The 18,914-nt window shown below is 41.1% G+C and overlaps 1 protein-coding gene across 1 annotated transcript in view; it reads right to left on the minus strand.

Moving 5' to 3' along the window:
• Nucleotides 1–16,663, minus strand: part of PDE4D (phosphodiesterase 4D) — a 595,186-nt gene extending 578,523 nt beyond the window's left edge. The window contains exon 1 of the mRNA XM_072136749.1: nt 14,435–16,663. Coding sequence (XP_071992850.1) covers nt 14,435–15,060 — 626 coding nt within the window. The 5' untranslated portion in view covers nt 15,061–16,663. The remainder of the gene's footprint in view (nt 1–14,434) is intronic.
• Nucleotides 16,664–18,914: the final 2,251 nt, after the last annotated feature.

Here is an 18,914-nt window from a genome sequence, read left to right on the forward strand (position 1 = left end):
TGGGAGTAGTAGTCTTACAACAGCCGGAGGGTCGCACTATGCAGATAATTGCTCTTCAAGGAATTACCGGTATGTTCTTATGTAAACACAATGCAATAACTTGATGCATCCATTGTACGGGCGTGCCGCCATATGACAACAATTTATAGCGTATGTGTATATTCAGGTATAAGTCACAAGATATATACAAAGAAAACATCTAATTGCTCCGTCTAGTTCTCGGGTTTGGCCAAAATGTCTTATTTCACTAATGACTGAGAACAGGTATATGACTTAATTTCTGAGCCTTTTCAGCCTGTAATTGCGATATATCATTCTTTTTTAAGGGTATAAGACGGATTTAATTGCTTAAAATAACTATCTAGCACAGCAATTGTTCTCCTTGGAAACACTATTAGTCGACGGGGAGTGACACAAAGCAGCAATTAAATATACTTTCCTGCAACTGCATCCAGACGGAAGACGTATAGCACCGCTGCTGATTCATTTGCCTTTGGCTACTGGGGTACGGTGGTACATCTACTTCCACTGACAGAGGCGCCTGTAGAAAACATCCGGCCGGATGGCGGTTTTTATTTCGTTAAGGTAATAAGCTCCATTGAAGTAATTTGACACTGAAGGATATTATGTGCTTAGCTAGTCAGTGGCTAAATACAGATACTTACACCCAGATACTTCTAATTATGTTCAAGGGCTTTTCCTATATTAAACTTTATGGTTGCTGGAATTAGGGGCCCCCTGTAATCACAAGGGTAACTCATTGACCTTGTTCTTGTAATTGTGTCCCAGTGATTGACCCACAAGTGATCTAGAAAATAGCTCATTTTTTGGACAACACCTTTAAATTTATCCATAGGATAGAGAATAACAGGCTCATTGGTGAGGGTCTGATTACTGTGACTCCCATCAATCACAAAAACGCGATCCCCAGCAATCGGGACAGTGGGAGTCCCATTCTCACTAATGGGTACCGAGTATGTGTCCTGCCACTATATTTAATGATACGAGTGTGGCAGGAATGACCTAGTACAGCGCTCAGGTATCTCCAGCACTCCCACAGATAGTGAATGAAAGTGCTGAATGAAAGTGGCGTAACTTGAAGCTCATGGGCCCCAGTGCAAAGTCAGTGCCAGGCCCCCTAATATAATGTATGACAGGAGGGTGGACATGCATGTATGTAGCCATTGCAGTCAGCTTCCTTTTAAAAGTCTCAAGGACAAGAACACTTAGTGAATTTTGTATAGATCTTAACTATGATGCACTGTGTATGTACATGATATAAATAGAAACTTTTTCACATACTTTGGGGGGAAAAAAATCACAAAAAGTGTTAAGAAAAGGTTTCAGCTTTCACCCCTGTTGGCGTGCTATTCTAATCTTAAAGCCAATTATTAGGAAAATGTGGACTTGAAACAATGGTAGAGAACAAGTCACCCTTCATCATTCAGCTTTACTTCTCCTTCCACAAAAAATTGATGTGGTTTATTGTAATGAGAATTACATGAAAAACGTGTGTGGGGGTAAGGCAGCATGGGGGAAGAATGGATGGAGTGAGGGAGGAAAGAAGAAAGGAAGTGCTGAAGAAGTCAGGAAGCTTGAAAAGACAAAAGAAGGAAAGAACAAAAGAAGAAAGTAAGGAAAAGGAAAGAAAAGAAAGAACTAAAAATAAAGGAAGGAAGTGAGAAAGGTAAAAGGATGCAAGGACGGGGGAAGGACAAGGAATAAAATAAGGAATAGGAAAGAATAGAAAATAAGAAGGGAAAGGAAATCAAAGAGAAAGAAACTAAGGAAGGAATAAAGATGTATTAAGTAGTGAAGGGAAGTGTGAGAAATGTAAAGAAGAAAAAATGTAATGAGAAAAGGAAGAAGGAAAATAAGAAGAATGGAATGAGCGTAAAGGAATTTAAGTTGACTTAAGGTAAATAAGGAATAATGGTAGAAAAAAAGAAAGGAAGAGAATTGGGGATTGATTGTAGTAACAAAAGGAAGGAAAGTGGGGAGGCAGAGAAATAAGAGAGGAAAGAAAACAAAGGAAGAAAGTAAGGAAAAGATAAGAATAGGAGAATGGGAACAAAGAGAAAAAAAGAAAGAATTGCAGGAAGGAAGTGGACAAGGAAGTAATAGGAAAAGGGAAAGGAAAGGAAAAGAGAGAAAGGAAAGAAGGACAGAGGAAAGGAGGGAAGAACAAAAGAATGGAAAAGAAAGAAAAGTAACATAATGGAAGGAAAGGAAAGAAGGATGGAAGGTTGAAAGGACAGAGGAAAGAACTAGAAAGAAACTTAGGAAGGGAGGAAGATGTACAGTATAAAATAGAGAAGGGAAGTTGGATAAAAGTAAGAAAGAAAAAAATAGAATAAGAAAAGAAAGGAAAGAATGGAAAAGCAGGATGAAAAGGCAAAAACAGAAGGAAACAGAAGAACTGAAGAAAAGGGAGTAGATGTAAAGTAAGTAAGGAATAATAATAGGGAAGAAGGAAAGGCAGAGAATTAGGGAATTATTGTAGTAACAAAAGGAAGGGAGGAGGGGAGGTAGAGAAAGAAGAGAGGAAAGGAAACATAGTATCCGGTAATATCCAGTAATAATCCAGTTGTGATTATACAATGGGCTCATGGTTTTGGATCTGACCCGGTTCTGTTTACACAGCTGGGCCTAGGGCTAAAACCTTCTGTGAAATCTCCATGATGTAAATTCAGATACAAACACGTAGTATCAAGTCAATAGCAGACGGCGCCTGTTGTATAAAGACGTATTTTTAGTGCCGAATGCAAAGAAGGAAATTTCAAGTGCTTGAATTGCATCTATGAAATGCATATCTGAGCCTCAGAAGGATGTCCTGATCCGGCAAAAAAAAAGTATAAAGTGCTCTTGACTTCATGACAAACTGGGAGCATTGATAGTCTCCTTGACAACAGTCAAGTCTCAATCATTTGGTGAGATTGTCTTTCACCGCTGACTTCCCCCCCATCACTGCCAGGCACCTGCATCCTCAGCATGTACTGCGTGACGTACATACAGGGTCTTCTGTATCTTCATATAATGTCACAGGAAACATCAGCAACACCATCTAATACTAATCTCACAATGCAGTTCCAATGGAGAAAGGAACATAAAGATTAGTAGAAGCCATTGTTCCATCTTCTGCAATGGACAGATGATTTGGGAAGCTAGGCAGGTGCATTATGGGGGTATATCCAGTGTCGGACTGGCCCACCAGAGCATCGGAGAATCCTCCGGTGGGCCCCAGGTTCTAACACTGTATAATGGGCCCTCAAAGATCTTCATTTGGAAATGAATGGAGTCATAATTTGATATTGTCTATTTCATATAGGATGCTTCCAATATTATACAGTAGATAATTATAGCTGTGCACCCATATGACACCACATGATCAGGGATACAATGAGCTGAGCACCAGTGTGACATCATATGACCAGGTATATATAACGAGTCCTGCACCTGTGTGACATCACATGACCAGGTATATATAACAAGCCCTGCACCTGTGTGACATCACATGACCAGGGATATAACAAGGTGTGCACCTGTGTGACCTCACTAACCAGGGTTTTAACGAGCTGTGCACCAGTGTCACACAGGAAATGAATAAAACAAAAAATGAAGCTTCCTATAGAAGAGCAGCAAGCAGAGATCTAGAAAACCACGAGGAATTGATGCAGTATATAATAAGCAGTATAATATACAGTATGTTGATAAAGTATATTACAAAATTGGATAACTTGTCATCGCACAAACAATATCAATTATTTTGGGAAAAGTGGATAAAACCTGTAAATTCTGCTCAATCGCACTTCAAATAGCTTTCATTGGTGGAGAGTCGGCTGGTCCAACGTAAATCATTGGGTTTTGCCAACATTCATCTAATATGCAAGACCATCTATACAATGATAGCAAAACATACAATGGTATTAAAGGTTTCTATATATTGTGATATTAATTAACCCCCTAACCTACCAATCAGGTGTTTGAATGAAGAGCTCTCAATATTTGGACAGAAACAGTGGGGGTCATTTACTAAGGGCCTGAATCGCGTTTTTCAGGCGGCTTACCCGAAATTTACCGTTTTGCGGCGATTTTCCCTGAATTGCCCCAGGGTTTTGGCACACGTGATTGGATTGTGGTGCATTGGCGCTGCCTTGCACGCAATGGAAATCAGGGGGTGTGGCCATAAGAAAACCCAACGGATTCGGAAAAACCGCCGTATTAAAAAAAAAAAAGTGTCACTTGACACGAGCTTACCTGCACCCAGCGTAGCTTGGTGAACTCCAGTGAACTCCGATGGACTTCAGCACAGCAGCGACACCTAGTGGACATCGGGCGCACTACTTTAGTGAATCGCCGGAAGACCCGAATCCTCCGCAGAGAACGCGCCGCTGGATCTCGAATGGACCGGGTAAGTAAATCTGCCCCAGTGTCATACTTTCCATAGAGGCTGTGCCTGGTATTGCAGTTCATCCTAAATTACTTAAAGGGGGACTGAGCTGCATAAAGGCTCCGAGACTAATGAATCTGACATTACTGGTCTGGGAAAATTTTACAATGATCACCAACAGAGGCAAATTAAAAAGAAATGCGCAAGAATGACGAACATAGGACCCTTCTATGTAGTATTATCCAATGGAGGGAGCAGCATAGACATGGCCAGAACACAATAATTTCTGTTATATGACATTTAATCTTCCGTTCTCCTAAACCAGAAGGAACACCCCATCCCTATTCAGTCAACTTATCCAGCATTATAATAGCAGCCAAGAATACAGCTAATATTTGCTGCTAATGTGCAGGGCTGACGCATCCATCTGTCATGTAACAAGAATGGAAGTCGTAGGAGATGTATTTGTATAATTGACTTTCTTAGAAGCAGCCAATCAGCCTTAAAGCAGCGGCGACACTTGATGCGGATTTTCGAATGAGTGTGTCATTGCATAAGAAACTTTCATTCAAGCACATCAGCAAGTTACTGGTGACACAGAGCTGCTGTGGTGACACAAATACGCTCAGCTGAGGTGACAGATTTGGAAATATTACATGACAGCCTCCGTATAAATATATCTAGGATAAAAAAAAGGGAAATTAAACAAGAAAAATGACACACAGTGCGCCGTCTAGGGGTTAGAATATTAGAACTAAATTGCTGTTCCAACTATACATATTAAACTACCCACTCCCTAAATCGCCCCTCAAAGATGGGGCTTTCCAAAAATATCTTCTCTTTTTTCCAGTAATCTATCATTTTGGAGAAAATTACATTTTTGTCTCTATGCAAATGTAAACTCCCGGTGCACTTGGGGCGGGGCTGACTAGGGGCGGGGCTGTGCCCATTGGAGCTTCAGTTTTCTTCCATTGCTTTGCCTTCAATAATATGGTAAATGTCATTGTGTAAATGGATGGTGTTGAATAGTGATTTGAAGCATAGAAAAAGGCAACCTGGGCAGACACAGCCCCACTCATGGGGAACAATGGGGCTAAAATGGATTTTCTTTGAAATGACTGTGAGGTGATGAGCAAATATTGTAATTTTTCATAAAATTCATTCTGGGTCCAAATCAAATGTGTTTGAGCTAATGTTGCTCTATTTGTCCTGGCCGATTGCCTTGGTTGCATTTGTATGGACAACCAAAGCTAAAAGCAATAGTAAATATGCCATTGTCTCAGCCCACAAATTGAGTATGGGTCTTAAATTAGTCTTAAAATTTCCCCACAGACGTACCGACACCCACATCTACTAATAGGCAATTTCTGCCAGGTCAGATCAAAGATCAGGTCTTATCTGTCGGGGTTTTTTCTATAGTCTTCCCAAGTTTTTCCAGGGGAGACTATAATAAATGCAGATGGCAGGGTATTTACGCCCCTGCCCAACCTTCGCCCACCTGGCTCCCCACTTCAACACAAACAATGTATGACACGGGCCCGAACACCAAGGAAGCTGGCGGGAAAGACATAATGGACCTCCGCTATAGCGTATGGAGACCCGGACTCTTTCTTTATAGATGATGCCATGATAAAACCCTGGACTGGGATTCCTAAAATTAGGGACTCCTGACAGGGGCCTGCCGCAAGTGGCTTATCTCTCTTACTATACAGTGTGAAATTTTGGAGGAATCTATATCAGAGGATGAGTTGCTTGACCAAACGATGGAAGATGTATGGATGAAAGGTTCATGACCTGCTCCCATATGGGATGAGAAGCCGGCTATCCATAAAAGCTTGGGCACCTTTGGTGTCTGTAACATCACATTGAAGGCCACTGCATCCGTGTACTGAGCATATTTCCTGAAATACATTGTGTAGAGAACAGGAATCACAAAATCATAGTTGTCTAAGGACCTGCGAGTCTCTGTCATCTTATGTGACCATTGTGCGGGGAGAAAGGGATTTATAGCATTATAGATAAGTATGATGCCTACATTGTGGTCATTTGAGTCCTCAGGGTGATTAAGACTTAGAATCAATTCTGAATAAAGGGAATGTATAGTGCAAAAAATGTTGATAAGCATTGCCTTTGGCTACTGTGAATGTGAAGCTCCAGCTGTTTAAATGGGATGGTCTGGAGGACCCCAGTGTCAGACACTAGAGGACTTAGAATAAAGGAAGTGCATACAGTGATTCGCAGAGTTGAGGTTCTGGTAGAGGTTCTCCACACAATACCTCAGTGTGCACAGGCTAGCCGATACCACCCCAGTAGATGTGTAGCGCCTGATATAAAAGAAAAAAAGATCAGGCAGAAAAGCTCTGCATCGGTATATCTACTATTTGATGACTTTTTCTGCCCACACATTAAATCCGGGATATCCATCCTACATCCCCAGGCATTTACTTTAACAATGTGACATTTTTAAAAAGGCATCCATCTGACAGACAGCTTGAGTACCACAGATCAATAGCAATAACTAAGAACCATATTGCAGTGAGGATTTTCAGATCACTGCTCTACGCTAAGACGTCACTCTTTTTGCTGCCAACACCAACCTCGAGAGTCCTTGAGAGTTGTTTCCTCGAGATTTTTATAATTAATGTGATAGCTGTTCACAAGTCTATGCATGTATGTCACCTAATGCCACCAACAGAACAGGACACTGACAAAAGCTGACAAAAATTCATATTGGTCATTTAATATTTGATATAATATATGGATCCCTTTACCGCTTAATACTAGATTTAGATTTTAGATTTTATCTATCGGGATATAATGGAAAACATCTAGGGCAAAATGTGGAAGCAGTGAGTGAATAATTAAGTATACATAATAATGATGAGGAAAAGTAGTAGCCAGGTGCTGCTGAGAGATGTTTATGATTAATTGATCATCGATAATTAAGACCATCTCTGTAAAAGCATAAATTTGCTTATATGGAGCATTTAGCTGTGTGTTTATAAGAGGAGGAAAGAAGTTGACAATGATCCTGGGGAAGCAGTTGCTACTGTCCATCAAAAAGCACATTGCACCTGTCAAGCGTGAGAAGAAGTGCAAGCCACTGCAAGCCCTGCACTTCCCACAACCTCTGTCCCTGACTACTTTTCAGCCTTGTTGCAGACAACAATTGGGCAAAGGGTTGTAAATCTGGGTCTATAAACAGAATAGCAAAGGAAAACAAACATGAGAGACAATCAGACAAATAAAGAGGTCATGTAAACCAAGTCAAAATATAAATGGTGCAAAGTACAAAATCATAAGGCAAAGAGTAGTCAAAGATACAAGCAAAACGGGTCAAATTTCAGTATAAAGATAACCTCTAGCCAGAAGTATTGTCTAACAAGCAATTGTATATAAGTGAATGAGAAATCTATGCAATGAATGGACACTGACCTAGAAGATGATGATGTGGAGAAACATCCAGCACACTAATAGAACCATGTACACCCATTCCCAGCTGAGAGAGGCTGCAAGAAGTCAATCAAGCAGCCCTCTGCAGAGCATACACCTAGGTGTGGAACTACAGGAGATCTCAGTATGATGCAATTTTCTATAGATTCCGAACACATGGCATCAAATGTGTCTGTAGTTTGTGGTTTTAGATATTCCGAATCTCCATTATGAATATGTTCCTCATTTGCAGATAATGTTCCATTTCCAGGAGATCCAGGAAAGGATGACTGGCGCATGTATCACACAGTAACCATCACTGATGTTTGGACAGAATGTATCAATCTGCAAATGACAGACATTTCTCATTGAACTTGATTTTAATTCCTACAGCTTTTTAAAGTGACAGGCAACCTGCTGTGCTCCCTTGCTATCTGCAGAGTATGCTAATTGCCTGTACCTTTACTTACATTGTTTCATTATTGTCGCTTTACACTAACACCAGGACTCCATTCACTCCATTTTTGTCTTCAGACATCTTACACCAGATTTAAGAATTTAAGATGTGAATTTAGATGTTACTGACGGATTTATAAACTTCCACTTTGAAAAAAGTTACATTTGTACAAAACTAGCCTAGTATCTTAAAGGGATATATTCTCATGTATTATATATATATATATATATATATATATATATATATATATATATATATAGTTATGCCATAAATACATGATAGATGAAAGTACCACCTCTGGGACTCCTATCAAGAGTGGGGTCCCTCCTTCCAAGGGGCTGGGCCGACAGAGTTTGCATTCAGGTCTACAAAAGGAACCGAAAAAGCTAAGTTTATACACTCGTATATTTTGGTCACTACTTTAGGGTTGAATGCAGAGTGGCCTGGTCATGGAAATGAAGATGTGGACCCCTATTCTTGAGATAGGTGTGGGTCTCGGGTGCCGACTGCACCTATCATGGACTTTAGCCATATACTGTGGATGTGCCATAAATAGTGAACATACGGACACCCATATTGTGATGATAAACCCATATCTTCTGTAGATTTATGGTGCTGAGTAGGTGCCAAAACTCTCTCCATGGACATGTGATGCCACCCAGGAAGCTATGATAACTTTCTATGATATATTGCACCTTTGTGACATCACATGACCAGGGATATAACAAGCTGTGCACCTGTGTGACATCACATGACCAGAGATATATACTAAGCCGTGCACCTGTGTGACACCACATGACCAGGGATATAATGATCCGTTCACCTGGGTGACATCACATGACCAGGGATTTAAAAAGCTGTGCACCTGTGTGACATCACATGACCAGGTTTATAACGAGCCGTGCACCTGTGTGACATCACATGACTAGGGATATAACAAGCCGTGCACCTGTGTGACCTCACAAGACCACGGACAGTGTTTATCAACAGGAAGTAAACAATGAAGCTTCCTGTTGAATGACAGCATTTAGAGATCTAGAAAAATTGTAAACTCTTCATTAAACAAACAATACCAATTATTCACTGAAAGTGCACAACCTCTTTAAGACTGTCTATTCTAACTTTCTAGCTATAAGACACTATTAGTAAATCCGCCTCATTCTGCCTGCAGTTTTTATTGCTTCTGTAAAGTAAATTTCTGAACACTGTGATCATCAGCTCAGGCAAGATGTCTGCCATAATAATTTATAAAATAGCTATTACATCTAGCAGCAGATAATAAGAACCAAAGAGAAAAATAAAGAATATATACATTCAATGAGTTATCAGTATTTTAAAGGGAACCTGTCAGCAGGGACCTAATTTTCACTAAAGTCAGGTTACAGAAGCCCCTCACACCTGCATTGCACATCTGCCTTTCTGCTTTCTCTAAGCATTTGCATTAAAATATAATTGTGTGTTATAACTTACCTTGCATACTTACAGAATTCTTTATGTAGTCCCAGGGGTTAGGTTTGGTTTGGATGCATTTCAAAAAACAACACGTGACTTGTCTGTGCTGCAGACTCCTCAGCTCTCAGCCCCCACCTATGTGCCCCTCTCTCCCCCACTGATGTCAGATCACCAATCTGTAAGCTCTGAGAAGGAGGGAGGGAGGAGCTGTACAGGGGCACATAGGAGGGGGCTGAGAGCTGAGGAGTCTGCAACACAGACAAGTCCCATGTTGTTTTTTTAAATTCATCCAAACAAAAGCCCAACCCCTGGGACTACACAGACAATTCTGTCAGGGTGCAACGTAAGTTATAAGACACAATTCTATTGTAATGCAAATGCTTAGAGAAAGCAGAAAGACATGTGCAATGGAGCTGTAATGGGCTTCTGTAACCTGTGTTTAGTGAAAATGAGATCCCTGGTGACAGGTTCCCTTTAAGGATAAAACCAGCAAAGAAACATGGATTGTATTAAACTTGAATACCCTTTGAAGTCTTCTTTTTTTGAAGCAATAAACAGGTTTTTCAGAAGCTTCTGGTAAATATACTGCAAAATTGTATTTAATATAAAAATATCAAAAACGGTTGGCCTTGAAAAATTGCAATTTATAAAATGTTTTATTTTGCTACAGAATGTCTTACGGCAGACAACTGCACGCAGTGTTCATACAGGAAGAATATGAACAGTGTTCACCAATAGATCTAAAATAAAAACAATCTACCCTGCAGCCATCATGTGTAGGTCTTCCAGCATCTTCGTGGGTGGTATAGGTTGGGAGCCAAAGGACATCCCTCCCTGTGGCTTCATGATGCAAAATTGTTCCAATAAAATTGTTCCCCAAACTTTTTCTGCCTTTTTCTATGTTGGCTCTGCCCACTACCACTTGGCCCCGCCCAAACAGGGATACATGAAATGGTGACAGGATCTCCAGTATCCCACACAGTAGGACAGCATTCTTATAAGGACAGAAAGTGGACAGGGAAAGATTTGAAGAGACACAGAGCTGTTAATCAAGAGAGGGAGGTATGGTTCTTCTAACATGACTCTTCTATTTAGAATATGACTCATCTATACTCATTTGCATATCAGAAAAAATGCTGTAATTTAAGGTCATATGGGGAGGACCTTTAACCCTTCACCAGCAGGTATTACTGATGTGAGGGGTAAAATTTTGGTGACAGGTCTTCTTTCATTGTAATTTTTTACCCCAATTAATCCTAAAAGGTTATTTGGTGCAAAAAATATTGACAACACATAAACAGGATTAGTGGGAGCCAGCACTTAGCTACACAGTTCTCAGTGGCTGATAAGCACAGAAGAAAACAGGAAGCAGACAGCGCCATTTTCTGTTTAGTGGTCAGACCTGGTTACTTCAGATTAATTTGAATGAGCGTTAATTTAGTGGATGAGTGACTGCATCTGAAGAACAGAGCAGTCTATTTCCTGCTGATGTGATGGGGAACTGGGTGTTGGATCCTCAACAATTCTTAAAAAAAAAAGCTCAATATTTTTAGCCTGAAAATCCTTTGTTTATATCATGTATACTGTATTGTAGGGTTAGGGTGTAGGAGGAAATGAGGGCGCAGGAGGGCGGGTTAATTTTATTTAGTTGTTTCTGGATACAACGCCTCTGGGGTCCCTTTATTAAGTAAAATAGAGACTTGTTCTAGCGACCTATATAGCTTGGAGAGCAAGAATATATACTGTATCATTGTGATATTATATTTCATTGAAGCATAATCGCTGCAAATGTATCAATAATGAATGATTGTGACTATTGATCACAACACACCAAAACTCATTTTTAGCCTACTCCTATTTTCTAATATCTTTTAAGAAACTTGCTTCCCCCCATGTCTATAGCTGGCCTTGCCTGACATACAACAGCTACATGTCCATGTTGCATCACTGCTGTCAATTACAGCTAAAAATAGAAGCCACATCCATTTGAACAATGGACTCTCCTATCTGTACAGCAACAGCAATAAGGAATCCTGCATTGTTTACCAAGGGGCTGACTATGTTCCTGATAAATGAAAGTCACATTTACTCAGAATCTTGGATAGTCGCCATGAAAGAAAAGATATTCACCAATTGGAGGGTATTGCCCAATCTGTACACTTCCTAAATGCACTCCATGGCAGGGATTAGGAGATCTAGAAGCACTGTCTGTCCTCTAAATCTGTTGTACAGTAAATGCCAATTACATGGGGCAGAGATAAATGGTGTAATTCCGAATTTCATCTCCTTGCTGTAGTCAGGGGCTGGGTATAGGTTTGATCCTATGAGTGCACTCTATAAGTGAATCCATTAATAAATGACATCTTCAGGGATTGCATAGAATTCTAATTAAAAATTAAAGGGCTGGATATGATAATAGGTCGGGCACCTGCTGGGTATATAATGAAACTGAGGAGGAAATAAGATCCTAAAATAGGATGTAAACTTGCCATAACATAGATTGTACAGATGCTGTACAGTATATAGGATCTCTGCTTGCCTATAAGGTCCACAGCTGAGAATCTTGATCTCATCACAACTATAGTTGTCTATTTATCACTGCAGATTAAGTCAAAGAGATCGAATATCAAGAAGAAGACCAATGTAATGCATAATGCAGAATAATAATAAAGGAAATATTATACATAATAATAATATTTAATATTATATAATATAAAGCCAGACAACGCATGACTAGTCAGTGTACAGACATAGTACAAGATGTGAAAACATTTCCTCTTCACATAAATATAATGTTAATAATACAATAATAACATACTCATAAAGGAAATATTATACCTATCAATAATAATATTATAATGCCAGACAACTTATACGATAACTTGTCCGTGTACAAGAAGTGGACACATTTCCTCTTTATATTCATATAATTGATCAGATTCTTACATAAAGTTCATGTAAATATAAATCTGTAATATTAGAAGCAACAAACAAATGCCCTAGGGCTGATAAATACTCCTACATGGCTACATCTATGCAAATGCATGCACATGGATAAGGTGCAATGCACTGATATTACCACAAGGGCAGTAGGGTAATGATGGGGCGTGAAGGTAGTTATGGGGTAGACATGTACATGTAATGCTATAGTGCAGGAGTGATTGAATTGGGGGAAGCTTGTAATGATATAGTGAGGAGTGTAGTTACATAGAGATGGGGTAATAGGTAGTGATATTGTGATGTAGTTGAAGGAATGCACAGGTTCTAGTTGGAGGAGGAAACATACTGAAATAGTTCTAGGGGGCAGCAATATGGCCATGGGTGTAGCTTTATAGTGCCAGGTAGTAATATTATTAAGGGTTAAATAAGTAGTGACAGAGAATACATGCCCATGCAATGTTATAATGCTGGAGGATACAAATTGGGATAGTTATGGGGGTGAAAGGGTAATGTTATATTGATGGGGTAATTAGGTAGTTATGTAGCAATGGGTTAAACAGGTAGACATGTACAAGTACTATAACACTAGATGGATAATATGGGTAAGAGTGTAATGCTATAGTAATGGAGTGTAGTCTTATAGGGATGGGGTAAGAGTGATATTTTGATGGGGTACACATGTGATACACTAATATTGGTTTTTATTATAGGGTAAGATTTTAATGATATAGTTATGGGGTGACATATATTGATATTGTGATTAGGTAAATATGTAGTGATGGGGTAATAGATGGGGCAGATATTTACAGAGAGGAGGAATATTGGTATAGTTATGGGGTGAGATTGTAATGATATAGTTATGGGGTGACGTATAGTGATATTGTGATTAGTAAATATGTAGTGATGGGGGTAATAGGAAGTAGATATATACAGAGAGGAGGAATATTGGTATAGTTATGGGGTGAGATTGTAATGATACAATTATGGGGTGAGAAGGTGGTTATATTGTAATGGGGTGAACATTTAGTGAAGGGTTAGGCATTTACAGAGGGGTAATATTGGTATAGGTGTGGGGTAAGAATGTAATGATATAATTATGGGCTGATATAAATATATAAATATAGATATGTAGTGATGTTTAATGGCAAGTACACATTTACACAGAGAAGGAATATTGGTATATATTTAGGATATTAATGATATAGTTATGGGGTGATAAGGTGGTGATATTGGGATGGGTGGACAGGTGCATTAGGCATATACAGAGGAGTAATACTGATATAGTTATGGGGCAATAAGTAGTGACAGTTACAGATGGATAATATTGGTATAATTATAAGGTAAGCTTGTAATGATATAGTAATGGGGTGATAGTGATATTGTGATTGGGTAAACATGTAGTAAAGGGTTAAATATATACAGAGGAATAATATAAGTATAGTTATGTAATGATATATTGCTGTGGGTGTAGTATTATAGTTACAGGGTAACAGTATGGCAGTGAGTGGCATTGAGCTGAGTCAGTGCCCACATTAGTGCAGAGCTCCTGCTTATGACAGGAGGAGTGGATATCTATCATGTATTCCTCTTCTTCAGCCCAAATTGAAGAACATACCCCCCTATGTATTCCCATGGCATGCACATAGTGCCCACACAGCACTTGGCACAGTATTGGGTCCCTGTGTCTTTAAGAGTGGTAGAGGCAGCAGTCAGCGCGGAGCATGGAGCAGCCCTGGCTATGTGTAAGAATGGAGAGCACTTACCGTCTGAATCCCTGGAAGGACGAGGGCCAGGACATGCGGGATTTCTTGAGGCCAGGTCTGTGGCCAGTATCCACAGCATAGCAGGAGCGGTCCATGGCCGGGCAGTGCAGGTATCTCTCTGTGTCTGAGAAGCCTCGGTGCCTCACCCTGCTGATGCTGCTGCTGGGGTATCTGCTCCGGGAGGAGACAGGGGGCTGAGGCTGGAGGGTGGGCACCGGCTGGCACAGCAACTGGGACTGGGACTGGAGTTGGAACTGGAGCAATGGGTGAGCCTGGGCTTGACACTGAGGGTGGATTTGGGGTGGGGATTGGGGCAGTGGTACAGGGAGTATCTGGGGCTGAGGCAGAGGTGGAGATAGTGGCTGGAGGATGGGGTACACTTGGGGAGCCACCTGGCTGAGGAGCAGGGGGTGAGCAGCTGCAGGGATCAGGGACTGGCTCTGGTCCTGGTGCTGGAGAAAGCTGTGGTGCTGGAGGAAGCCCTGCTGCTGCGGCTGCTGCAGAGCCTGGTACTGCCGATGCTCTAGGTCTGGTCTCCACAGATGTTTTGGTGCCTTCAGGTTCCCTGGGCTGCTCCCATTGCTGCTGTTTACCAGAGCAGACACTTTACTGCCCTCTGTATCCATAGTTCACCCTGCAGACTGTCTGCCAACACAAAAGACGTCTCAGATCTGGTCTCAGCTCACAAGCAGAAGTTTAGAAAGGGAAATAGTAGCCCCCCACACATGCCAAATCTCCCCCTTCAGTGCACCATAAGGAGAAGTGGTGCTGAGAAGTTGCAGAGCTTCCTCCTGCACCATATGGAGGAGTGCTGCTAGAATATTGGACTGCTCCACAGGATCACCATCCAGGATAATGCTGAGGGAATACAGGACTACTCCACAGGTTCACCATCCAGGACAATGCTGAGGGAATACTGACTGCTCCAGAGGATCACCATTCAGTATAATGCTGAGGGAATATTGGACTGCTTCAGAGGATCACAATCCAGGGTAATGTTCCTAGAATACTGGAAAGTTCCACAGGATCACCATCCAGGATAATGTTCCTAGAATACTGGAAAGTTCCACAGGATCACCATCCAGGATAATGCTGAGGGAATATTGGACTGCTCCACATCATCACCATCCAGGATAATGCTGCTGGACTATTGGAAAGCTCCACATGATCACCATCCAGGAAAATGCTGCTGGACTATTGGAAAGCTCCACAGGATCACGATCTAGGATACTGCAGCAGGAATACTGGACTATTCCACAGGATCCCTATGAAGGATACTGCTGCTGGAATGCAAGGAAACACCTTGAACATCTGCCTTTTGGAGGAGGTAGAGTTAAAGGCTTCCCCAGTAGAAGGTGTAAGCAGGGGATCACTATAAGAAAGTGTAAAAAGTTGTAGGAATTGTGGACAAAATCACAATATGGAGTTGTGGTATTATAATATCAGACTGCAGCCCCAGTACAGGATCACTTGATGGTGCTGGAGTGCTGGACTCCTTCCTCCTGCTGGAGAACGCCATAGAGAAGAGGGAGAAGGTGCTGAAGTGCTTGACAGCTCACCATGTGGTTCTGAAGTGCTGGGCAGCGCCCCCAGGACTGGGTCACTAAATAGAGCAGTGCAGGAGAGGTTTAGTATATGGTGCTGAAATTCTGGAAAGCTCCTTCGATAGCTGATCAGTTCCCCTGGTACTGGACCATAATACGGAGTGGTGCAGAAATCAAGGACAGTCCCAATACTGGATCAAAATATGGTGCAGTAGTGCTGAACTCCTGGACAGTCCCTACTGCACTGAATCACTGTTTGGAGCAGTGGAGCTGGAAAGTAACTTTAGGACAGGTTCAGTATATGGTGTGAAAGTTCTGGACAGCTCCTTCGATATCGATTACTGGATCACAAAGTGAAGAAGTAGTGCTGAAATGCTGGACAGTTCCCCCAACACTGGATCACAAGGCGGAAAAGTATTGCTGAAATCCTGGACAGTTCCCCCAGTACTGGATCACAAGGTGGAGAGGTAGTGCTGAATCCCTGGACAGTCCTCCCAGTACTGGATCACAAGGTGGAGAAGTAGTGCTGAAATCCTGGACAGTCCTCCCAGTACTGGATCACAAGGTGGAGAAGTAGTGCTTAAATCCTGGACAGTCCCCCCAGTACTTGGTCAATATAGGGAGAAGAAGTTCTGCAATCCTGGACAGCCCCCCCCACTACTGGATCACTATAGGAAGAAGTAGTGCTGAAATCCTGGACAGTCCCCCCAGTACTTGGTCAATATAGGGAGAAGAAGTTCTGCAATCCTGGACAGTCCCCCCCCCCCCCCCCAGTACTGGATCACTATAGGAAGAAGTAGTGCTGAAATCCTGGGTATTATCCCCAGTACTGGATCACAATAGGGAAAAGTAGTTTTGAAATCCTGGACAGTCCCCCCAGTACTGGATCACAATAGGGAGAACTAGTGCTGAAATCCTGGAAGGTGCCTCCAGTACTGGATCACAATATGGAGCAGTGGTCCTGAATTACCCTAAACAATAGAAATCCAGACATTGCAGTCGGAAGATGCTGGGAAGTTGTGATCCACCTCCAGGATGCCAGCTCTGTACAGCCAGGGATTAGTCAGAGCTTTCCAGCTTTCCTTCCCAGCATCCTGGAATATCCTGTATCCTGCTGGAGATCCTCAGCTCCACTTGCCCAGTGCACAGTATAAGGTAACAGGCAATTCCTGCTGTAATCCTCCAGAATGATGAGTCTTCCCCTCCTGATAGAGTATTGCAGCTGCTGCCTCCTCCTGCCTGCATGCTATCCTCTATGCTGGCTCCCGCTAGATGTTATGCATGGCCCTTGGCCAGCAGTCCATCATGTCCTCCCTCTTGGAGCTGCCTTGTCTGCCCTTTCCTCCCATGGCTGGGAGATCAGCTTCCCCTTTTCTAAAATTGTGAAACTTTACTGAATTAGACTGATAGAAGGAATAGGGAGGTGCAAGGATCTGGTGCTGCCTCCTCCAGGACTAAGACAAGACACAGCACAATCAGCTTCTCCCTCAGCTGTGCTGGAGCCACCCCCAGTGCATACATAATACTAGCCAGCAGGACTGACACACTGTAACAAACACACTTCTCAGCTATGGATCCTATGTGTGCAGACAGGTGAGCAGGACCTGTAGGATACAAGGCATCAGTTGTGTCTGTGTGTGAGGGTCCTGCTCCTCCAGCTTGTATCTACAGTATTCACCCTCAGGTTACATATAAATGAGATCTCCAGAGGGTAATAAATGATTAAAATAGATGTTATATCTAATTGTAGTGAAAGTGCTGCCTTGTCACATTGTGCTGGATGAGGAAATCTGTGCAGAGACGTGAGAGATGGGGAGATCTCCTGTGTGAGGGTAGATAGGGTCCCTAGGCTCTATTCAGAAGATGTTTAGGTATTTAATATAGTAGATATTAATAACTGGTGTATCTACCTTCTTATCATCTGTAATTTAGCAATTTTTCTATCTATCTCATATCTATCCATCTATCTATCCATCTCATATATACCCATCTATCCATCTCATATATATCCATCTCATATCTATCTATCTATCTATCTATCTATCTATCTATCTATCTATCTATCTATCTATCTATCCATCTATCTCATATCTATCATCTATCTATCCATCTCATATATATCTATCTATCTATCATCTCATATATATCCATCTATCCATCTCATATCTATCCATCTCATATCTATCCATCTATCTATCTATCTATCTATCTATCTATCTATCCATCTCATATCTATCATCTATCTATCCATCTCATATCTATCAATCTATCCATCTCATATCTATCAATCTATCCATCTCATATCTATCCATTTATCTATCCATCTCATATCTATCCATCTATCTATATATTTCATATCATCTCTCTATCTATCTATCTATCTATCTATCTATCTCATATCTATCTACCTATCTATCTATCTATCTATCTATCTATCTATTTATCTCATATCTATCCATCTCATATCTATCCATCTATCCATCTCATATCTATCTATTCATTTATCTATCATCTCATATCTATCCATTTATCTATCAATCTCATATCTATCCATCTATCTATATATTATCTATCTATCTATCTATCTATCTATCTATCTATCTATATATTCTCTCATATCTATCTATCTATCTATCTATCTATCTATCTATCTATCTATCTATTTATCTATCTATCTATCTATCTCCTATCTATCTATCTATCTATCTATCTATCTATCTATCACCTGTCATCTATCTATCTATCTATCTATCTATCTATCTATCTATCCAATGGATATGTGAAAAAGTTTGGAGCAGCACCGCAATGCTGGTGGGTGCAAAGTCCAGATGCCCTCTGGCCCGAGAGCCTCAGTAATAAAGTTTCAAAAACTGGCAGCACTCCGGATTGGTGTCAAAAAGGTGACGGGGTGTCTTTTATTCCATGTGCAACGTTTC

The sequence above is a fragment of the Engystomops pustulosus genome, chromosome 1 (assembly GCF_040894005.1).
Source record: "Engystomops pustulosus chromosome 1, aEngPut4.maternal, whole genome shotgun sequence".
In the NCBI taxonomy this organism is placed as follows: Eukaryota; Metazoa; Chordata; class Amphibia; order Anura; family Leptodactylidae; genus Engystomops; species Engystomops pustulosus.